General features: G+C 55.8%; 2 protein-coding genes across 7 annotated transcripts in view; one reads left to right on the forward strand and one right to left on the reverse strand.

The window, feature by feature from the left end:
* Positions 1-10,835, forward strand: part of C19H19orf81 (chromosome 19 C19orf81 homolog) — a 23,819-nt gene extending 12,984 nt beyond the window's left edge. The window contains exons 3-6 of the mRNA XM_057533650.1: positions 7,995-8,067; positions 8,171-8,291; positions 9,518-9,657; positions 10,512-10,835. Coding sequence (XP_057389633.1) covers positions 7,995-8,067; positions 8,171-8,291; positions 9,518-9,657; positions 10,512-10,707 — 530 coding nt within the window. The 3' untranslated portion in view covers positions 10,708-10,835. The remainder of the gene's footprint in view (positions 1-7,994; positions 8,068-8,170; positions 8,292-9,517; positions 9,658-10,511) is intronic.
* Positions 10,836-13,446: 2,611 nt separating this feature from the next.
* Positions 13,447-19,549, reverse strand: part of SHANK1 (SH3 and multiple ankyrin repeat domains 1) — a 45,555-nt gene continuing 39,452 nt past the window's right edge. For 3 of the 6 annotated variants that reach the window (XM_057533459.1, XM_057533460.1, XM_057533461.1), the window contains 2 exons: positions 16,168-19,264; positions 13,447-14,204 (listed from right to left, as the gene is read on the reverse strand). In XM_057533459.1, coding sequence (XP_057389442.1) covers positions 13,487-14,204; positions 16,168-19,264 — 3,815 coding nt within the window. In that variant the 3' untranslated portion in view covers positions 13,447-13,486. Of the gene's footprint in view, positions 14,205-14,500; positions 14,709-16,167; positions 19,265-19,549 lie in introns of those variants that run through there. The other 3 variants (XR_009006014.1, XR_009006013.1, XM_057533462.1) reach the window with 3 other exon arrangements.

The following is a 19,549-nucleotide window of genomic DNA, read 5'->3' on the forward strand; positions in this document are numbered from 1 at the left end:
GACAGGAGTGAGGGGTGGGAGGGATTAATTAAAGTAATTAATAAAAGGTGACTGAAGAATGTTTGAAGGTATGAGGTGAGAGAGGAAGCTGGGACCAGATCATGCAGCTCGGAGCCATGGGAGGGCTGAGAGCAGGGGAGGGGCAGGGTCATCTCCAAGTGCAGAAAGACCCCTCTGAAACCTTGTGGGAGGGGAATGAGGGGGGAGAGACTGGAGGATGTGAGGGCAAGAAGGAGGCTGGGGCGAGGGTCCAGGAAGGAGAAGACCTTGAAACCTGAGTGGGTGTGGGGCTGTGGGAATGAAGAGAAGAAATAGCAGAGTCAGGAGGCAGAAGGGATAGAGTTTGGAGACTGATGGGCTGTGGGGGCTAGGTGTGCCTGTGGTCATGAGAATGAAAGATGTCTCCTGTCCTATAGGGATGGACTTGGCAACTGGAAGTGAAGGACAGCCTGTTAGGAGAGAAAAAGACATAAGGATGCCAACAGGGAGTCAGGGCCGCAGAGGAACTGGGTCTGGAAATTAGTCCATTTAAGTCTGGACTGTTGTAATTGCCGATGACAGAAACGCAAATAACCTGAGCATAAGAGGGAATTAATTGGGTGGATGAGGGCTTGAGGGACAGCTAGATCTAGGTGTCCTCAATCATCCTCAGGAATCTGTCCGCATCTTTGGTTTCTGCTTTCCTCGTGTTGTCTTTGCTTTCAGGCAGGCTCTCTCCCCATATGGCGATGTGATGGTCCCCAGCAGCTCCAACCTAGGCTCCGACCAGCCTGGCAACCTCATTGGAAAAAGAAAGATCCTCTTTTGTAACAGGTCCGGCAAAAGTCCAAGGGTTAAATCTGTATCCTACGTTGATTTTTAAGCTCATCCCTGAACAAATGACTCAGAAAATCAAGGTGCTACTGCCTAACAAGCAGAGAATCAATGTTTATCAAGCAGGAATAATTGACAGTTAAGGCAGAGACCAGATGAATTCGAGAGAAGACTAGAGATACAGGTAACAGAGACAGACTGGGGAGATAGACAAAATAACTGAAAAAATCTGCGCTCCTCTCCCATGGTTCCTGCTGAGAGCTCTGCAGACACAAAGAAGGGATGCCCAGTGGGCACCTCTGTGGCTAAACTCCTTCACTCCTGCCCTTGGGGTCAGGAGCCCCCAGCCCCTCCCCCACCCACTGGAGGTACTATGGCAACCAGGCCCCCTGCTCACCTTTCCCTCCTCCATATAGAACCCAGTTTCTGTTTGAATCTCACCTGTACCTAACCAGTTCCTGTGTGAAACAGGGATGAGTGGAGGGCAAGTGGGAACAGAAAAGGGATGACAGAGGGAGGGAAGGCAAGGAGCCCAGCAGAGGCAGCCATGAGAGAAGAGAGATGGGGAGAGAGGGCAAAAGGAGAATGGGAGAGATGGGGAGAGAGGTAGGGAGGCAGAGAGGGGGTGATAGGGTTAGAGAGAGGCAGAAAACTATGAAGAGAGAGAGGGATGGGGGGGGCTTGGGAGATGTTGGGGAAACTGATGGAGGAGACTGGGGAGATGGAACAAGGGAAGGAGAGATGTGGGGAGAAAGAGGGCAGAGAAATCAAGGGAAAGAGTGGAGGAGAGATGGGGAGAGAGATGAGGAGAGATCAGGATAAAGAGATGGGGAGAAAGGGAGGGAGGGAGTGGGGCAGAGAGATGGGGAGTGGATGAGGAAGAGAGTGCGAGAGAGAGGGGTGGGGGAAGAAACTCGAGGAGACTGGGAGACATTGAGGAGGAGGCAGGAAAGTGGGAAAGAAATAATTGGGGCACACAGGGAGTCCCAGAGGTTAAGGGAACCTGGATTTCCATGTGGTCTCAGCCTTCCATATTTTTTTCCCGGGGCTTCAAAGACAAGAAAGAGGAAGCAGCAGCGGGGAGAAGGAACTGGGGTGGGTGGCCCAGGCAGAGCTCCTCTCCCCATCCTCCTGAGACAACCCCTACCCACCTTCTCAGGATGCAACACAAGGTGGAACCTCTCTGCTCCTCCACCATGGGCAACCCCAGCATGCACAGGGAGGCAGGTACTGAGCCGTGTCTGTTTGTGTGTTTGTATCCAAGTGTGGGGTTGGGCGGGCGGGGTCCTTCATCTGAGCATTGTGTCACAGCCCTGGCTTTCAGTGTGACCTTAAGTGAGTCACTGGCCTTCCAAAGAAAGAGCTACCCCAAATTCTTATGTCTACCAGATTCCTGAGCAGTACCCTTTAGACCTCAAACTACATTTCCCATGAGGCTTTTCAGTTCCCTAACCAATGTTCTGGACCCAGAACTACATTTCCCATGAATCTCTGGGGCCGTAACAACTCTTCTGAGGCCATTATCCCCCATAGACTCCCTGCCCTGGTCCCTCACACTCTCCTTGTCTCCCACACTGACCTCAGCATCTTCTCCCAAAGCTACTCCTCCTCCCTGCTTCCCATGTTTGAATGGTGCTAACCCAGTCTAGACCCCAGGCTTTGTTCCCCCACTCCCATTACCTCCACAGCCATCAGTCCCAGCCCCATCTTCCTGCTTACTCTCTCTGCCCTGTCCCTACGGCCCCAGCTCAGGTCTTGTCCTCTTCCACTGGATCCTTTCTCCACCTAACTCCCTGGTCTCCAGTTTCTCCCCTCCAGCCCATCCCCCACATGGCTCCAGAGGAGCCTTTCTGACACTCAGCACTAACCCTGTCTCTCCCTTGCTCACAGCTCTCCCATGTTGCCCATCACTCCCAGGATAGAGTCTTAGCCCCTCAAGCTGGTGTTTGAGGCCCTGTGTGGCCTGACGCTAGCTGACAGGCTCATATTCCAGGGTTCCCTACTTCTACTCTACTTTAGCACAGCTCATTCATTCATTCACTCATTCAACATTTCTCAAGTAATATCTTGGTGAGGATTCATTTGGCTAGCAGGTAATAGAAAATTGGACTTAATGCAGTATAAAAATAGGAAAGTCATTTGTCTCACTCAAAAAGAAGCCCAGAGGTAGATCAGGGTTTGTGTTTGGTTGGGTCAGCAGCTCAGTGAATGTCACTGAGAAGCCAGTTTCTATGTCCCTGCTTTTTGGTCTGGGATATATCCCCTTTGTGCACCAGCTTGCATACCTCATGGTTACAAAATGGCTGCCACAGTTTCAGTCATCACTTCCAGAGGTCTTCACTTTAAGAACCCCCAATAATCTCTCCTCACATCTCATTGGCCAGCACTAAATCATCCACTCACTCTTGTCTCAATCCCTGGCAAAAGGAACGAGATTATCATGATTATTTTAGTCAGTGGGGCTACACATCAGGTGGGAGAAACTTTTTTAAAAAACCTATACCTAATCCTACTTCAGGTCCCAATTAACCAGAATCTCTAGCGCTGGGGGGGCCTAGCAACTATAGTTTTTGAATGCTTGCCAGGTAATTATGATGAACAGTAAGGGTCAGAAGGCATTGGTTTACACTGGATGGGATATCCCTGAGGATACTGGGGCTTGGTCAGCCTCACCGGGTTGCATGGGTGGGGAATGGACACTCCTCAAATGGAGGAAGAAGGATGGGAATGGCTGAGGGGGTCTCCTTTCTAGGTGTCAGCTATAAGCACCTCTTCTGTGCCAGGTGCTAGGCTAGGCATAGCCAATGCTCTAGTGGCAAAACAGACAGTTTCTCTGTCCTCAGGTCTCTTTTAGTGTCTTTGAAGACCTCTTTCATTTGGAGACGCCCCACCCCACATCATCTCTAACCTAGACTGAGGCACCCATCTGATAAGTACACTTTATGTGTAGCTCCAGAAAAGATGAGTGAAATTGAGTTGACCAGTTGGCTCGTTTTGCAGATCGATATTTGTTCATTTCAGTTTTGCTGTTTTCTTTGTGGTGTTTTGGAACCAATAACATTTTTAGCTTGTCAGGTTGCAAACTTTGGCTTAGGCCATTAGAAAGCCTATAGGTCCCAAGTGTTTTGCCTATAGTAATGAATGAAATGACCCAGCTGGTTCTCATGCAAGGAGGACAGACATGAAACACACCATCTCACAGATAATTAATAACCTACAATTGCAATAAGCACTCCTTAGCCTTGGACCTGAAGAGAATTCTGGGAATATTCTCTTTTGCTTAAAGACCTTAGCACCCACCCCCCACCCCCACCCCGTGGTCCCTCTACATAAAACATCCCTTTCTCTGCCATTTCTTTATTTGGCAAACTCCTCCTTTATCCCTTAAGTCTTTTTTTTTCCTACTATTTTTAAAAATACATCTTTATTGGAGTATGATTCCTTCACAATACTGTGTTAGTTTCTGTTGTACATCAAAGTGAATCAGCCATATGCATACTTATGTCCCCATATCCCCTCCCTCTTGAGCCTCCCTCCCATCCTCCCTATCCCACTCCTATCCCTTAAGTCTTGCTGTAGACATCACCTCCTCTAAGGAGCCTTCCCTGATTGCCCCCAGACTGGGCTTCCTCTCCACCTCGTGACACGTCCACTGTAGCAAGTATTGACCTTTATAGTGAACACTTTCCCCACCAGACTGGAAGCTCTTGGAGGGCAGGCTGGGGTCTCATTAATCTCTTGGTCTGCAGCAGTCTCCAAGGTACACAGGAGGCCTTGGAGATGCCTGTTGAAGTTTGAAAGTGTCGTGTTTCCTCAATTATTCAATAAGTATTTATTTTTAAATTTATACCTTTACTGAGTTACACATATACATTGAAACAAATATATTAAAATCACGGTTGTAATTTAGAAATCTTTATTTCTAATGCCACATTTCATGAGAAACAGTTTTATTCACATTTTAAACATACACCTTTGATGCTGCTAGAGTCAGTTTTTTAGCCATTTCACACACATTTCCAGGGCATATAATTTTATTTCTAAGTTACTTGTGATAGACATTTAAAAGATTTTTTTCTATTATGGAAAATTTCAAACATACACAAAAATAGAGACAATGTACATTTTGCTAATCTTGTTTCATCTCAGCAACCCCCCCCCACACACTTTCTGGGGGGACATTCTATAGGACAAATTTGTTTTAAAGAAAATTCCAGACGTAATTCCTTTTCACCCATAAATACTTAAGCATGTGTTTCTAACTGCCAAGGATTTTTAGAAAACAGACCTACCATGCCATTAATTCCACCTAACAAATTCACAATTTTTCTTGAATATCATCTCATACCTAGTACATATTTAAAATTTCCCTAATTATTTAAAAATTTTATTTTTCACAGTTGGTTTGTTTTAATTAAGACCCAAAGTTGACATATTGCATTTGATGGTTATATTCCTTCAGTCTTTATTCAATAAATACTTACAACTAGGTGCCTGGCGCTTTGCTAGATGCCAAGAGCGAAAGACAAGTCCCTGACCTCATGCTGCTCACATTATAATTAGAGACTCATAGAAGTAAATGTAAAATTGCAACTGTGATGAGAGCAAATACATGGTGTCATGAGTTCATGACAGGAACTGTTCACACACTTAGGGAGACTTGATGAGCTAAGTGAGGGGGAGGAGAGTTCCACGTGGAGTCAGAGCATGTGCCAAGGTCCTGTGGCAGGAGGGAGCATGGAGAGTTCAAGTCACAGAAGGGCAATGTTTCTGGAATGCAGCAAGTGAGGAGGACGATAGTGTCTGATCAGGCTTAAGACATCAGCAGGGTCTGGTCATGTGTGATCTTGGTCTTAATTTATCCCAATGACAATGAGAAGTCCTGGGAGGGTTTTGAGGAAATGGAGACGGCTATGTGGTCAGATCTACATTTCAAAATGCTTCTGATGGGGTGAATGAAGAGGGAGAGAGAGATATATACTGAGAAGTTAGGAAGCTGTTGTCTAGACAATAGTGGGGTGAGAAGCAGCAGACTGGGGGATTGAGAACACAGATTCTGGATCCAGTGCCTAGATTTTTATCCTGATTCTATCACTTGGCCTGTGTGACCTTGGGCAAGTCACTTAAGTTCTCTGTGCCTCCGTTTCATCATTTGTTAAACTACACTATCTCAGAAGGCTGTTTTGAAGATTCAGTGGAAAAAACTTTAAAAGGTGCTTGGCTTTTTAAAGGGGGCTGTAAACACGTAGTTATTATTATTGTTAAGTGGACAGATTTGAGAAGGAGATTACTATGTTGGAGGGATGGAAGGGAGGCCAGTATGGCTGGAGAAAAATGATCAGAGAGGTCATCAGAGTGACCACACGCAGGGCAGGTGCTTCTCAAAGGGGATCTTGCTAAAATGCAGACTCTCACCCAATAGGTCTGGGGTGGACCCTGAAATGCTCCCCAGACCACACATTGAGGAATGAGTCCCCATCACAGGGAGAACTTTATCCTGAAGGCAAGAGGAAGCCTCTGGTGGTTTGTAAGCCTCTGGTGGTGCTGAGAGGAAAAGATCACGCTAGCTGCCCTGCCAAAACAGATGGGAGGTGGAAGAACAGGGACCGGAAAGGGGGGCTTACTATGGTACAAGCTGAGCTGTGCTGATGTGCTGAAGCCAAAGACCCCTAGGAGCATAGCTGGGGCATAGCCCTGTGCTGGAGAGAGCCTGTCCCAGCTCACAAGAGCCGTGTGGTGAATTTTGCAAGCTGGTTGTGAAAACCATGGGTAGCATAAAATTGGTCAGGAAACTGGCAGATGCTGAGAGAGAGAGAGAGAGAGAGAGAGAGAGAGAGAGAGAGGACATTTACCAGCACGCCACTGAGTTTACTGAATGAGGGAGATAGTAACACATCAGTGTCTGAGTAAGAGGTTTTTAGACACCTGGGCTGAGTTAGGTGACTTGGGGAGGAATCAGGAAAGCAGGCTTTGCTCTGGATCGGATGCTGGCAGGAAGCAGAGGCAAGTCCATGACATGAGAGCAATCAGAATGGCACTAACACTGGTTGGGAAAAAAGCAGCATCAGCCCTGAGCCAAGAGGGGGATATTTGGTCAGTTTTGTGGTTTGGGCAGCGTCGATGTTGTGTTGTGTTGAGACATGACTCCAGAGGGGTCTTATTTTTATCTTGGTCCATCATGGTCACAGAGTGACCTTGGCTGCTCTTGGTATTCTGTGAAATTCCTTATGTCCGAAGGGAGGGCACCAGGGTCTCTCTGGGAGTGCCAGGCCTGCTCCTGGCTGTCAGGGGTTGCTTTCTGCTTTTTCCAGCTGCTGTAACAAAGAGACCCTCAAACTCAATGGCGTTAACAAAACAGTTGGTTTCTCTCTCATGTAAGAGGAGGAAGGTGGTCTGGATGGGTGGGATATCTCAGCCCGACGAGAATACAGGGACCCATGGTGCTCCATCATCTCTAGCAAGAATAAAGCTGGCTAATTGCTACATGCACATTCCAGTCCAAGGGAAGGGGCACTGAGTCTAAGCCAAGAAAATTTCTCTTAAGCAAATGATTCCAAAGTTGCACGCCTCCCTTCTGCTAACAATGTTGGCGAGAACTTGGTCATGTGGCCAAGGGAGGCTGGGAACTGTTGTTTCCAGCTGGATAAAACTCTAGGATTGTAGAGGAAAGGGAAATGGATTATGTGGGACAACTAGCAGTTGGCCATAAAAGAGACCAGTTAGTTGATGGAGGGGTTGTGTAGAAGAGCCCAGATTTGAGAGCTGTTATGAATCAAGTTCCAATCAGGAGGGCAGTTCTGAGAGTGTTGGAAAAACCACAGACTGGATTCAAATGCTGCTGCAGGGAAGAAGCTAGGCTGGGGTGATTGGAATAGGAAGCAAAAAGGAGTAAGTCCTTTCCTTTTCCTCCTGCCTTGCAGTCTCCCGCTAGCACCCCCTTTAGGCAGAGCCTAACAGGACCCCAACTGTCCGAGTGGAAATGGGGTTGGTAGAGTCCCAGCCCTGGGGTATCGGACAGCTGGGTGGTGTAGGTTGGAGTTTGGGGCTGAGAGACAACAGCTTAATAACTGGCAGAAGAGCCATCCTGGGGGTGGCACGGATAGTCATTTGGTGATGCTGTTTAAGTGGGATGATGTGCGAGGAGCGTTCAAGGCAGCTGAGACTGGGTTTTCCATCCGCAGGAGCACTTCTTGTGGACCTAGAGACCCTAGAGGAGACGCAGGCTCAGAGCCTGGGCAGACCCGTCAAATCCTCGTGAGTGGTCCCTGGCCCCATGACTTCTGATCTCAGCTCCTCTGAGTGTGATGGTATGGACCCCTGACTTTGGGAGGTCCCTGTCCGCTGGCTGTCTTCCCAGGAAGCAGTATCTGCGCCAGGTCATTGCAGAATACGAGGCGCTGGACCGAGAGCTCCCATACATCCGCAAGTTCCCCGTGCCACCTGCCGCCCAGCCCCTCTGTCTGTGCATGGAGACCTCAGTGAGTGTCCCCCACCCCCACCCCCATGATCCCAGGCCCCTGGTGGCGTGGTGGGAAGGACACAGGCTCAGAAGTGAGGTGGACGGGGTTTGAATCCAGGCTCTGCAGCTTATCGGCTGTGGGCTTGGCACCAGGATAAGTGGCTGAAAATTGATTGTGAATTTGTCAAAGGGTTCATCATCAAATTTATCACTGCTGACCCCAGAGGGGAGACCGAGAGGCAGAGAGAGGGGACGCTGAGGACAGAGGGGAGGGGACACTGAGGACAGAGGGAGTCCCGCTAATTCACTTATTATGAAATTCTGTAAAATTTACAGATATCGCAAAAATTCACTTCAAAAAGCCCTTTTTTGGACAGATTCAGTGACGTGGTTATTCGGTGTATGGATCCTTTGGGCATTCCTGCCTCAGAGGAGGCATCTATTAAGGTCTCACGCATTTGAGGATTAAACAAGGCCTGCCAGGCACAAGCCTCGGAAGTGTTTTCTCAGCTGATCTGTGTGACTTGACCTCAACACGGGGATTGCTGTTCTTGTTTATGGGACCAGTGCCCACCCTGTTGCTCCTCTTCTTTGTGTTTTTGAACATGAGACACACACACACACACACACACACACACACACACACACACACACACCAACATACACATCCAAGGCTTGCCTTCCTGCAGGTGACCAATTTCATGATTTCACTGTGGTTTCTCAGCAATTTTACATGTCATGACATATGGCATCGCCTTCGACATGGTGATCTCAGACCGAAAACGTGGTTAATGATCAATATATGTTTCTGAATGTAAAACAGATTGACAAGATGTCAAATCCTCCTACAATCCTTTTTTTTTGAGAACTGAATAGTTCTTAAAATGCTAATATGACTATAAAAGGACAAATTTACGGCTTAAATCCTTGCGGAAATCTTCAAGGTCTGCCAAAATCTCGCCATCCAACGCAGGTTGCTGGAAAAGTTTTCAGTAGATCGGCAAAGTTGGCCAAATTGGTGAATCATTCAGTCAACTGTTCATTGACTTTTGGCAAATCGGTTTGGTGAGAACTGATTTTTTTTTTGGAGAATGACCTAGAATGGCAGTAGATGCCTTTCTACCTGAAAGATTCCTATCCTCCCCGCTCTGGCAGGCTCTGCAGGTGGGGTCTCGGGTGGGGACTTCTGCACCCGGACTGAACTCCGGGTGTCACTGACTGAGGTTCTCTCTCCGACATCCGCAGCCCGAAGAGGACCTTACCCACCTGGAGGTGCTGGAGGCGCTGGAGGCCGAGTTACCCGGGGCCATGGAGAGCGGGCGTGTGCGCAGCATCCGCTTTGAGAACATGAACGTCATCTGTGGGACTGCCGGGCGCCGGGACCGGTGAGCCTTTGGCGGGGGGCAGGGCCTGGAGCGACCGGGAGGGGCAGGACCGCGGTGAACGCGATGGGGGAGCCGGGAAGGGAGTGAGGGCGGTGAGAGGTGGGGCGGGGCGGAGGCTCTGAGTGGGCGTGGCCGGGAGCTCATAGGCGATGTGAGCCAACAGTAAGCTCCGTGAGGGGCGGGGCGGAGAAGTGAGGGCAGTGAGGGGGCGGGGCCAGGAGCGCCCGGCGAATGGCGTGGTTGGTATAAGGATCCAGACCCCGCTGAGAGTGAGAGCCGAGAAGGGGCTAAGGCGAGAGTGGGCGCAGTGAAGGGGCAGGGTCAGGTGAGATCGGAAAAGAAGGTGGGATCTGGAGTGAGGAACCGGACTTTCAGTGACCCGGGTGGTGACGGGGATGCGCAGGACCGAGATGTGTGGTCGGAGCATGGGAAACAGCTCTGAGCGGGAGCGTAGCCGGGACAGGGCGCTTTGCAGGGGCGGGGCCAGAGTGATCGGGTGGGCCTGGAGTGTCTAGTTGGGGGTGGGGCCGGGCCTGAAAGCCACACTGAAGGGGCGGGACCTGGAGTTGCTGGATGAGGATAGGGCCCTGGAGCGGCGGTTTAAAAAGATGGAGCCTCGACAGAGCCAGGCTGAGAGAGAAGACGGGACCTAGACTGACCCAGGTGAGGGTTGAAGTACAGATTGACCTCGGCGAGAGTGCAGGGTTGGAGAGTTTAGGGATGTAGTGACGGATTGAGGGACTGGAGTTGGTAAACGAACAGGGACCAGGCAGGGACTCTGGGACAATCAAAGCCAGCGATTTCCCCTTCCGTCTTCGCCCCGCCCCTCTTCTCTTGGCCTTGCCCCCTTGCAGGTGGCTCATCACGGTCACGGACTTCCAGACTCGCTCGCGCCTACTGCGCTCGGGGCTCCGCCTCCGCGGGCTCCAGCACCCTCTCGTGCGCCACGACGAACTGCTGCTGGGCGATTACCGCCTGCACCTGCGCCGCTCCCTGGTCCGACGACGCATGCTCGAGGCTCTGGGGGCGGAGCCGACCGAGGAAGACTGACGTTTGGGGGCGGGCCCCGGCTGCGCCTGCGCACCGCCCAGCGGGCTCAGGCGACCCACCCGGAACCCCGAAGGAAAGGGGTGTTGCCTTCCCAGGAAGGAGGCGGGGTCGGCTCGAGGGGGTGGATACTGTGAGTTTAATTATAAAGAATGACCTGGTACAAAAGCCATTTCTCTCTGCAAAATCTTGGTGGGGAGTCAGGGGGTGGGAGGTGATGGGGGGTAGGGACGAACCCCCATGATATAATCCCGCCTCCCTAATCTTCCCCCAGTCCCTGGAAATGGACGCCTGGGTCCCAATCCCTTGAGGGATGAACTCTGAGGCCCGAGAGAGGGAAGACCCGGGCGCCGGGGCTTTGAACGCGTGCGGTCCTTGTCCCAGCGAGAACCAGACGTCCTCATCCGCCCCCCTCCTCTTCCTCCTCCCACCCCCCTTGGAAGACAATTCTCGGGCTTTTATTTCAGGTTTTTTTCTGGATTTTTTTGTGTGTGTTCTAGGTTTTTTTTTTTTTTTTTGTATTTTCCTTTGTTATCGTTCCTCTTTTTGCTTTGTCTCTTCTCTTCGCCCCGCGCTGCCCCCCGTCCAGTCCCTTCCCCCTCCCCACCCCAACCTCCCCTCCCCCCTCCCCACCCCCCATACCCTCCCCAACCCCGCGGCACCCATCCAGAATGAACAAGCCCTTGATAGACGGGCGCCGCGCAGGCCCCCTGCGGACGGGGGGCATCCTGCGGACAAGGGGGAGGGGGCGGGTAGGGGCCCAGCGCGACCTCCGCCCCCCTCCTCGCCACCCATCCCCCCTCCCACGACCCTCCCACAAGGTTCCCCGCAGATCCCTGACGTGGTGAGGGGAGAGGGCTGCAAGCACCCTCCCCCCGTGGACGGAGCGCCCCCGCCTCGGGGGTAGAGGGCAGCAGAGGGGGAATGGGATTGGGGGAAGGAGGGGGAGCTCTCTTCTTTGGCAGCTGAACATGGGGGGGGGGGAACCTGAGGGCGATGCCCTCCCCCCTTCGCCCACAGTAGGGGAGGGGGTTTTCCAGGGGAAGGGGTGGCTTAAAATTCCCAAGCCCTAGGAATAAAGGGAGGGGGAGGCGTGCAGGAAGGAACAGCCATGCTGGAGGGAGGGGTTTCTTGAAGAGCCAGAAAGGTTAGGAGATGAGGGAGCGGTGTCTTCGTGCAAAATGGATGGACCGGAAGGCTGGGATGAGCGAGAGGAGGGAGGAGGGGAGAGGGCCAAGCCCGGGGCAGGGAGAGGAAGAAGTATGGAAGCAAAGTGGGCAAGAAGTGAGTGTGCGTAGGGTCTTCTCTTGCCAGAAGGAGAAAAAGAGCGGAAAGAGCTGAGAGAATAGGCAGAGTGTGAATGACCGGAAGAGCTGGTCTTTCGGGACCAAAAAAAAAAAAGTGCCAGGAAAAGAAACAACAATACAGCCCAAGAGCGCGTGTGCAATGAGATGAGTGTGCAAAAAGAAAGAGGTAGTAGAGTTCCCCAAGGGAGATGGAAAAAGTCACCCAGGAGCTGACAGGAACAAGTAGAAATTCAAGAATGAGTGTGCCAGCAGGGCCATGGAAGGCAAGAACATTGTTCAAGGAAGAGAAGAAAGCTTCGGGAGAGCAGTGGAGGGACGTGCTGGGGAGGGTGAGTGCGCAAGAGCGAGCATGCAAGAAGGTTCACCCAAGAGTTGACAATGGAGAGGGACAAGGATTTGGGAAAGAAAGGTGCAAGGGAGTCGGGAGCCTGGCAATGCGGAGAGGCATGAGCACTTGCGAGAGATTCGGTTCCTGGGGGTTCCTGGGAGGCACGGGTGCAAGCAACAGTGGGAGAGGGGGAGGGGCAAGGAGGGGCGTCAGTGCCCCTGTGAGGGAGGGGTGAGTAGGGTGAGAATGCGGGGTTGCAAGAATAAGAGGGGAAAGTGCTTGAAGAGAATGGAGGTGAGAGTGTCGGGAGAGGCGCACAGTCTGTGAGAGGGTGAGGAAAAGGGTGTCCCAAGTGTGTCTGCAGCAAGGGCCCAGAGATTTTTCGGGAGTGAGGGGTGGAAGGGAGGGCGCCCCGGAGGAAGCGTGTGCAAGCAAGAGTCTGAGAGAGCAGGGGGTGTGGAGCGTGGGGAAAGAGACGCATGGCGTGCCAGGGAAACAGCATGAGCTGGAGAGCTGAGGGGGCCTCGCAAGCCGGAAGTGAAGGCGAAGTGTGCAAGACAGTGAGAGGGCAAGTTTGTGCAAAATTGTAGCCCAGGGAGGGGGGAGAGGTGAGCAGGCGTGCAAAGGAGCATGCAAGAGCCTGGGGGGCTGCTGTGTGTGCTGGGGAGAGGGGAGGGTGGGGAGAGCCAAGGGGCATGGAGAGGGGGGGAAGGGTTGTTAGAGGGTGGCAGGTGGTGGAATCTGAGAGCATCCCCTTCCCCTGCGGCCTGGGGGACGACCCCCATCCGGTCAGGCTCCGGGCTGACCCTCTATGGCTCTGTCTGTCCCCTCCTCCCCAGAATTGACCCTTCCCTCCTTCTTCATCCCCCTCTGTGATTTCTTCCATCCCACTCCCCCCACTCCACTCCCCGCTTCACGCACACACACACACACACACACAGTCTTGTGTCAGCTGCCCCCTCCTGTGAGGTGCCAATGTCTGGCCAGATCAGGCCACCTGGTGACCTCCGGCCTTGGGAGACAAGAGTCAGGGTGCAGTTTTAGCAGAGTCCCTGGCCCGGGGAGAGAATGAAGGTCAGGGTTCAGAGGTCAAGAGGCCAGCAGGCTCAGGGGTTCCGTGGACGGGCTGGTCCGTCCGGGCCAGCCATCACCTCTCCAGAAAAAATTTGAGAGCCCGGTCGATGTTCATGCGGTGGCCCACCCTGGTCACCCCCAGATCGACATAGTCCTCCTTGGTCAAGGCGGGCAGGTGGGAGCCATCGATCTCGTGGTCCAGGAACCGGGCTCGGTGCTCAGCCAAGCCCAGCCACTCAAGCCAATCAGCCACGTCGAACTTGGTCCAGAACCCCAGAGGTTTAGCGCTGAACGGCTTGTCCGGGGGCAGGGAAAGCAGGCGGGTCGGTGAGAGGGAGCGGGAGGCCCCTGACAAGGCCCCACCGAGCCCCCCGGACATCCCGGGGTGCGGTGGCACGAAGACAGGGGCGAAGGGGTCAGCCGAGCCTCCTGCCCCTCCGGTGGGGGAGCCGCGCATGTCAAAGAGGCCCGGGTAGAGGGGTCCAGAAGGCAGGATGGGCAGGGAGGAGGGCCGGGGTGCAGGGCTGACCTTGTGCTCCGAGGCGGGCAGCAGTGACGGGCTAGGGGCCCGGCGGAGCAAAGGTGGCCGCATCTCGAACTCCACGCCCTGGAGGTGGCGGGCGGACGTGGAGGAGGAGGAGGCCGACGGCGAGGTGGCCCCCGGGGCTGCAGCGGCTGAAGCGGACACCCCGGTTCCTGTGGGGAGTGGCGGCAGAGGTGGTTTGGACCAGTTCTGAAACAGGCTGCTGACAGGTTTGGAGAGAAGCGAGGACTGGGAGTCTTCAGAGAGTCTGGAATGTGACAACGGGGCAGGGGTGGAGGAGAAGGGTTGCGGGGGGGGGGCAAAGGCGGGTGAGAAAGAGGCAGAGGGCAAGATATAGGGAGAGGAAGAGAGACATGGGGCAGGGGTAGAGAGTTGGAGGAGAGAGATGGGGAGAGATCGAAGGAGCAAGCGAGGGGGTAAGATGGATATCAGGACAGAAAATGAAGGGAGAGAAAAATGAGAGGACAGGGAGAGGGTGACAGTCAAGAGAGATGAAAGAAAAAGAGACATTAAGTGATAATAATAATAATCACCACCACTTACTGATGCTCACGTGTGCCAGGCATTGTTCTAAGTGCTTTTACATATCGCCATCTCAATGGAATCCCCGTGACAGCCCTGATGCAGGTTACTATTATTATCAGCAGCACAGAGAGGTTAAGTAACTTGCCTAAGGACACACAGCCAGGAAGTGGCAGAGCCCGGTTATATGGCACCAAAGTCTGAGCTCTTAACCACTACCCTATACTGCCTTTCCGGGTATGGCCAGTCACAGCAGAGTGGAAGACAGGGAGACAGTGAGAGAGGAACAAAAAGAGGATGAGCATTCAAGGGAGAGAGATGGAAGGGGACAGGGGACAGAGAGAGAGAGAGAGAGAGAGAGAGGTGAGGAGAGGGAGATGAAAGAGAGAAGAAACAAGGGGAGGAAAAGGTTCCCCTCATCCCTTTAGCTCCCTCCAGAACAGTCCCTGCCTCAGGGCCTTTGAACAGTTCCCTCTGCCTAGCTCTCTCTTCCCCCAGGGAGCCAAACGATTTGCTCCCTTCCCTCCTCCAGTCTCTGCTCAGCTCGCCTGTTATTTGAGAGACTTTCTCTAACCATCGCGTCATTGCATTTTTTTCCCTAGGATGATGACAGTGATTTTGTTTATTGCCTGGCCCCCACCTCTGCCTCATTAGGCTGTGAGGTCTATGAGGGAAATGCTTTGCTTGTTTTGTCCATTGTGGGGCCCCTCTCACCCTGAAGGGCACCCGGTACAGAATAGATGGCAAATCAATTATTGGTGGATCTGTTAACTAAATCGAGCGTCCTTTCCTCTACCCAGAAGACTTAAGAATCGTCAATGAGATGCCTTAAGATCTCAAAGACCTCAAAAACCACCTCAGGATATCACCGTGTGGATATCAAACCCTCGAGGAGAATTAGAGCGAGTTCTGCAGAAGAACAAGAGGATTAAAAAAAAACCTCTCCCCACTCGCTCTGTGTGTCTGAATCAGGAATGTGACTCTATACTTTCCCTAAGATTAGAAGGTCTTGAATGAGCTTGAACTCTGTGGCAATTCCAACTCGCTAGCTGCTTTAGAAAACTTCTGCGTCTTCCTGGATTTCTCCATCTATACTTGCTGGGCTTTTGTAAGAGACCCCTGCCCTCCCCCATCTCATGGTACAACAATGGCCTCAAAAACCCTTTTAGAAGGGTTCTATGCTGTCCCTCTTCTACAGAGAGGTGGATTCCTTTGCCTAAGGTCACCCAGTTAGAAAGTGCGGGGCTGGAACCAGGATCCAAAAAAGCCTGGCTCCAGAACCACACTTGTAACCACCGACCATGCCTTAAAGCATCTTGTCTTGACCAACGCGGGGCTCAAGGGACTTGAAGATTTCAGGGATTGTCAGAACTGACAACCCACCAAGGAAACAGACATTGGGCAAGTTGTGCTCCAATCTCCTTTGTTGATCACTCTTTTTGTTCATCATGGAATGTGGGTTGTCATGGTGACGGGAGACGACCACAGAAGCTACTGAGATAAAGGGAAATTTAAAGTGGCCGGGAAAGCATTGCTTCTTTGAGGGCAAACTTCTCCAAGCCAGCCCGGCCTCTGTGTCCTTTCTACCACCTGGGACCCTAAAGGGACACAGCTATGTGGAAGACGGTCTCTGCTACCCACAGCCAGCCCCTCTGGCCTCCACTGCCAACCTCCAGCCCCCGGCTCACCTCTGCCGCTGCAGGGAGGAAGTCCTCTCGGGGACGTAGCTGGCTGCCCCGTGGTGGCCGTCCCCGCTTCCCCCGCCGCCTCCCCGGGCCCAGGGCAGAGCGCCACCAGCTGCCGAGGAGCCCCCAAACTGCTGAAGCTTGGAGCTGAGTTCACTGATGATGCTGGCTTTTACTGTGGCCAAGGCTGAGGCCTGAGGCTGGGCTAAGGGCCCAGGCAGGGGTGGTGGCGGTGGACCCGGGCCCTCCTCCCAGGGCAGCAGCTTCCGAGGCAGGGAGGAGGCGGATGGCAAGGGCACCGGTGGGCCTTCTGGCTCTACAGCCCCTGGACCGCCGGCCACACCTGCCGTCGAAGGTCCTGAGCAAGCACTCAGGGCCAGCAGCCCATCGGTTCCAGCCCCCGTCACCGAGACGGTGGGGCTGGTGGGAGTGACAGGGTCTCGGAGTCCCCCACCGGGGCCAGGCCGCAGGCCTCCACTGGCCCCAAGCGCCCGGCCCCGGAGCTTAGAGGGAGTCATGAGCTGCGGTGGGTATGGTGGGCCAGGAGGACCGCTGCCCCCGAAGGCCTGGCCGTCCAGGTAGGCCACATACGTGTCCAGAAGCTCCGGCCCACTGGCCACACTGGCCACCCCGCCCCCAGCCCCGCCTTCGGCAGACAGGCTGCTCAGCGTGGATGCGCTGCTGATGGTCTCCAGCGGGTGGTCACTGCTGCTCCGGCTGTCCACCTCCTCGATACCAGAATCTGTGCCAGCTGGAGGGTCCGGGCCAGGCTGTGGGGCAGGGGGAGGCGGGGCGGCTGGGGCTGCTGGGCCCGGCGGAGGCGCGTCCCCAGCAGCTGCGGGGCCCGCCTGGGTCAGCGTGGCCACCTCGCTGTCATAGGAAGTCAGGCTGGATGCGGTGGAGTCCAGCGTGGGAGGGGCGGCGGGCACGGCAGGAGGCGGGGCAGGGGGCGCCGGGCTGGTCGGGGTGGGTGGGTCCGGCAGCGGGTGGGGAGGCCCAGGCGTGAGGGGCGAATCGGGCTTCTCAAAGCTGTTGGAGAACTCCAGGGGCGGGGGCAGCGGTTCCACAAAGAGAAATTCGCCGTCTTCCACGTCCACCGAGGGGGCGGGGGGCGGCAGGACCAGCAGGGGGAGCCCGTTCTCGTCACTGCCCCGCGGGGAGGTCGGCGAGGGGGCCACGGACCGGCGTGGGCTGGGCGGCGGGATCCCCGGCCCGTCCTCCGAGGGGGGCCCCCTTCCCCCCGCCCCACTGGCCCGGGGCTGGCAGTTCTCGAGGAACCGCACGTGGAGGGGCAGCCGCTCGGGCTCCTCCGGGGCTACGGACCTCCAGGCCTTGCTCACCCCGGGGTGCGGGGCGGGGGGCTCGGACCCCAGCTGCAGCAGGAGGGGCCCGACCCCGGGGGCGGTGGGGGGCAGGCGGTGCAGCAGGGAGCGTCGGGCAGCTGGCGGGCTGGCCGGAAGAGACTTCTCCTGGCTGCCCAGCCCGGCCCGGTAGCCCAGCTCCCGGCGGGCCGGGTCCGGCGGCGGGGCTCCCCAGAGACGCAGCACTGGCTCGTGGTGGGCGTGGGGCGAGTGGTGGTGCGGCGTGGGCGGCGGAGCCTCGTAGCGGGGCGACGGGGGCCTCGGAGGGGGCTGGGGGGCCCCAGCGCCCTCCGCGGACTCCTTCAGCGCCCGCTCTCGGGCGGCCAGGGCCAGCCCGAGCGGGGAGGCTGGGTCCAGGGCCTTGCCGGTCAGCGGGTGGACCAGGGGCCGCGGCGGCAGGAAGCTGGTGAAGGCGCTGCTGCCTGCGCTGCTTCCGTAGGCCCGGCTGCCGGCTCCGTAGCCCCCGTAGCCGCCGCCACTCCCGGCGCCTGCGGACTCCAGCCGGAGGTAGGGCTCGGCCGAAAACATGCCTTCGTCGATGGATTTGGAGTGGCGCAGCCGGGGGCCCGGGGGTGCCCCCGGGCCCAGCGAGCTCTCGCCGCCATCCTCGTCCCCCGTGTCGGTGGAGAGGAAGAGCGTAGACCGCCGGCGGGCTTCGTTCTGCCAGCCCCCTTCTCTCCGAGCCGCCCCGACCAGGGCCGCTCCGAACTGGCTGGTGAAATCGAGGGTGGCCGGGCCGCTGGGCGAGGCGGGGGCGGGCACGGGCGAGGGGGGCGGTGGCACTGGCGACATGGCCGGGGCGGGGCTCGGCGCGGAGGAGCCGCCGCCGCCGCCACCGCCCCCTCCGCCGCCCGCGGTCTCGGGCTGGGTCGGGGGCTCCGCCTCGGTGCTGCTGCCCTGGCTGCTGCGGCCGCTGCTACTGGTGGATGGAGCCTTGATGATGATGGTGGGGATGGGGATGGAGTTCTTTTCCGACGGGGCGGCCGCGGCCGGCGGCGGCTGCGGGGACGCCGGAGACGTGGGCGAGGGCGTGGGCGGGAGGCCGCCGCCCTTCTGGGGCTCGCCTTCGACTTTGGTCTGCTTGACGAGCGGGCCCTTGCGCCCGCGGCCCGAACGGGCCGGCACGTACATGGCCGCGCTGGCCGCCCGGGGAGGCAGCTGGAAGTAGCGCAGGGCCGGGGCCTGGGAGGAGCCGCTAACCCCGCCCCCGCTGCCGTGGTGCGACGGGGACAGGGCCCCCGGGGTTGCGCTGGGCCCGCCGCCCCGCCAGCCTCGCAGGCTGGGCTGGGGCCCCAGAGCCAGTCGGGGAGGGGGGTCTTCGGGGGAGCCGCCTGTCTCCATCTCCGGGGGATGCGGCGGGTGGGCGTGGTGGTGGTGTGGCTGGGGGGGCGGAGCGTGCGGCAGGTGGGGGGGCGGCGGGTGGTGCGCAGGGGGCAGGGCCCCGCCGTGGTACAAGCTCTTCTCACGGCTCCCTACACGGGTGTCAGGAGGGCACGGCCCATCGAAGGACGACGGCGACGAGGCGGGGTGGGGGCCACCTGAGCCGGGGTTGAAGGGCGCTCCCCGGGGAGAGGGAGTGAGGCGGCCGGAGGAAGAGGGGGCTGGAGGTGTGCTGTAGGGGGGCTCTGGTGGGGACGTGGTGGGCGGCGGCGGGATGTCCTCCGAACCAGGCACAGACAGGCTGCGGCTGAACTTCATGGCTGGGGGTGCTAGGTAGGGTCTCTCATCTTCTGTAGCCCCTGGGAAGACACAGAGGATCCAGAAGCAGGGTGGGGATGGGAGGGGGTGGCCTCTCTGTTCCCCTGTCCCACAGAACTTCAGTATTACAATGATATATTATCATGACACCAGTAGATAGTAAGAAGAACGTGGGTTAGTCTAGAGCTTACCCAGCTGTGATAAATCCAAATCCGCTTGATACAGTAATACAGGTTGTGCACTGCACAACAGCAAACGGCAGAGGGAGCAAGAGAGGTGTGTGCGTGTGTCTGTGTGTGTGGGGGGGCGGGGGGGGTGAATTCAGC

Source organism: Balaenoptera acutorostrata, chromosome 19 (assembly GCF_949987535.1).
Source record: "Balaenoptera acutorostrata chromosome 19, mBalAcu1.1, whole genome shotgun sequence".
Classification (NCBI taxonomy): domain Eukaryota; kingdom Metazoa; phylum Chordata; class Mammalia; order Artiodactyla; family Balaenopteridae; genus Balaenoptera; species Balaenoptera acutorostrata.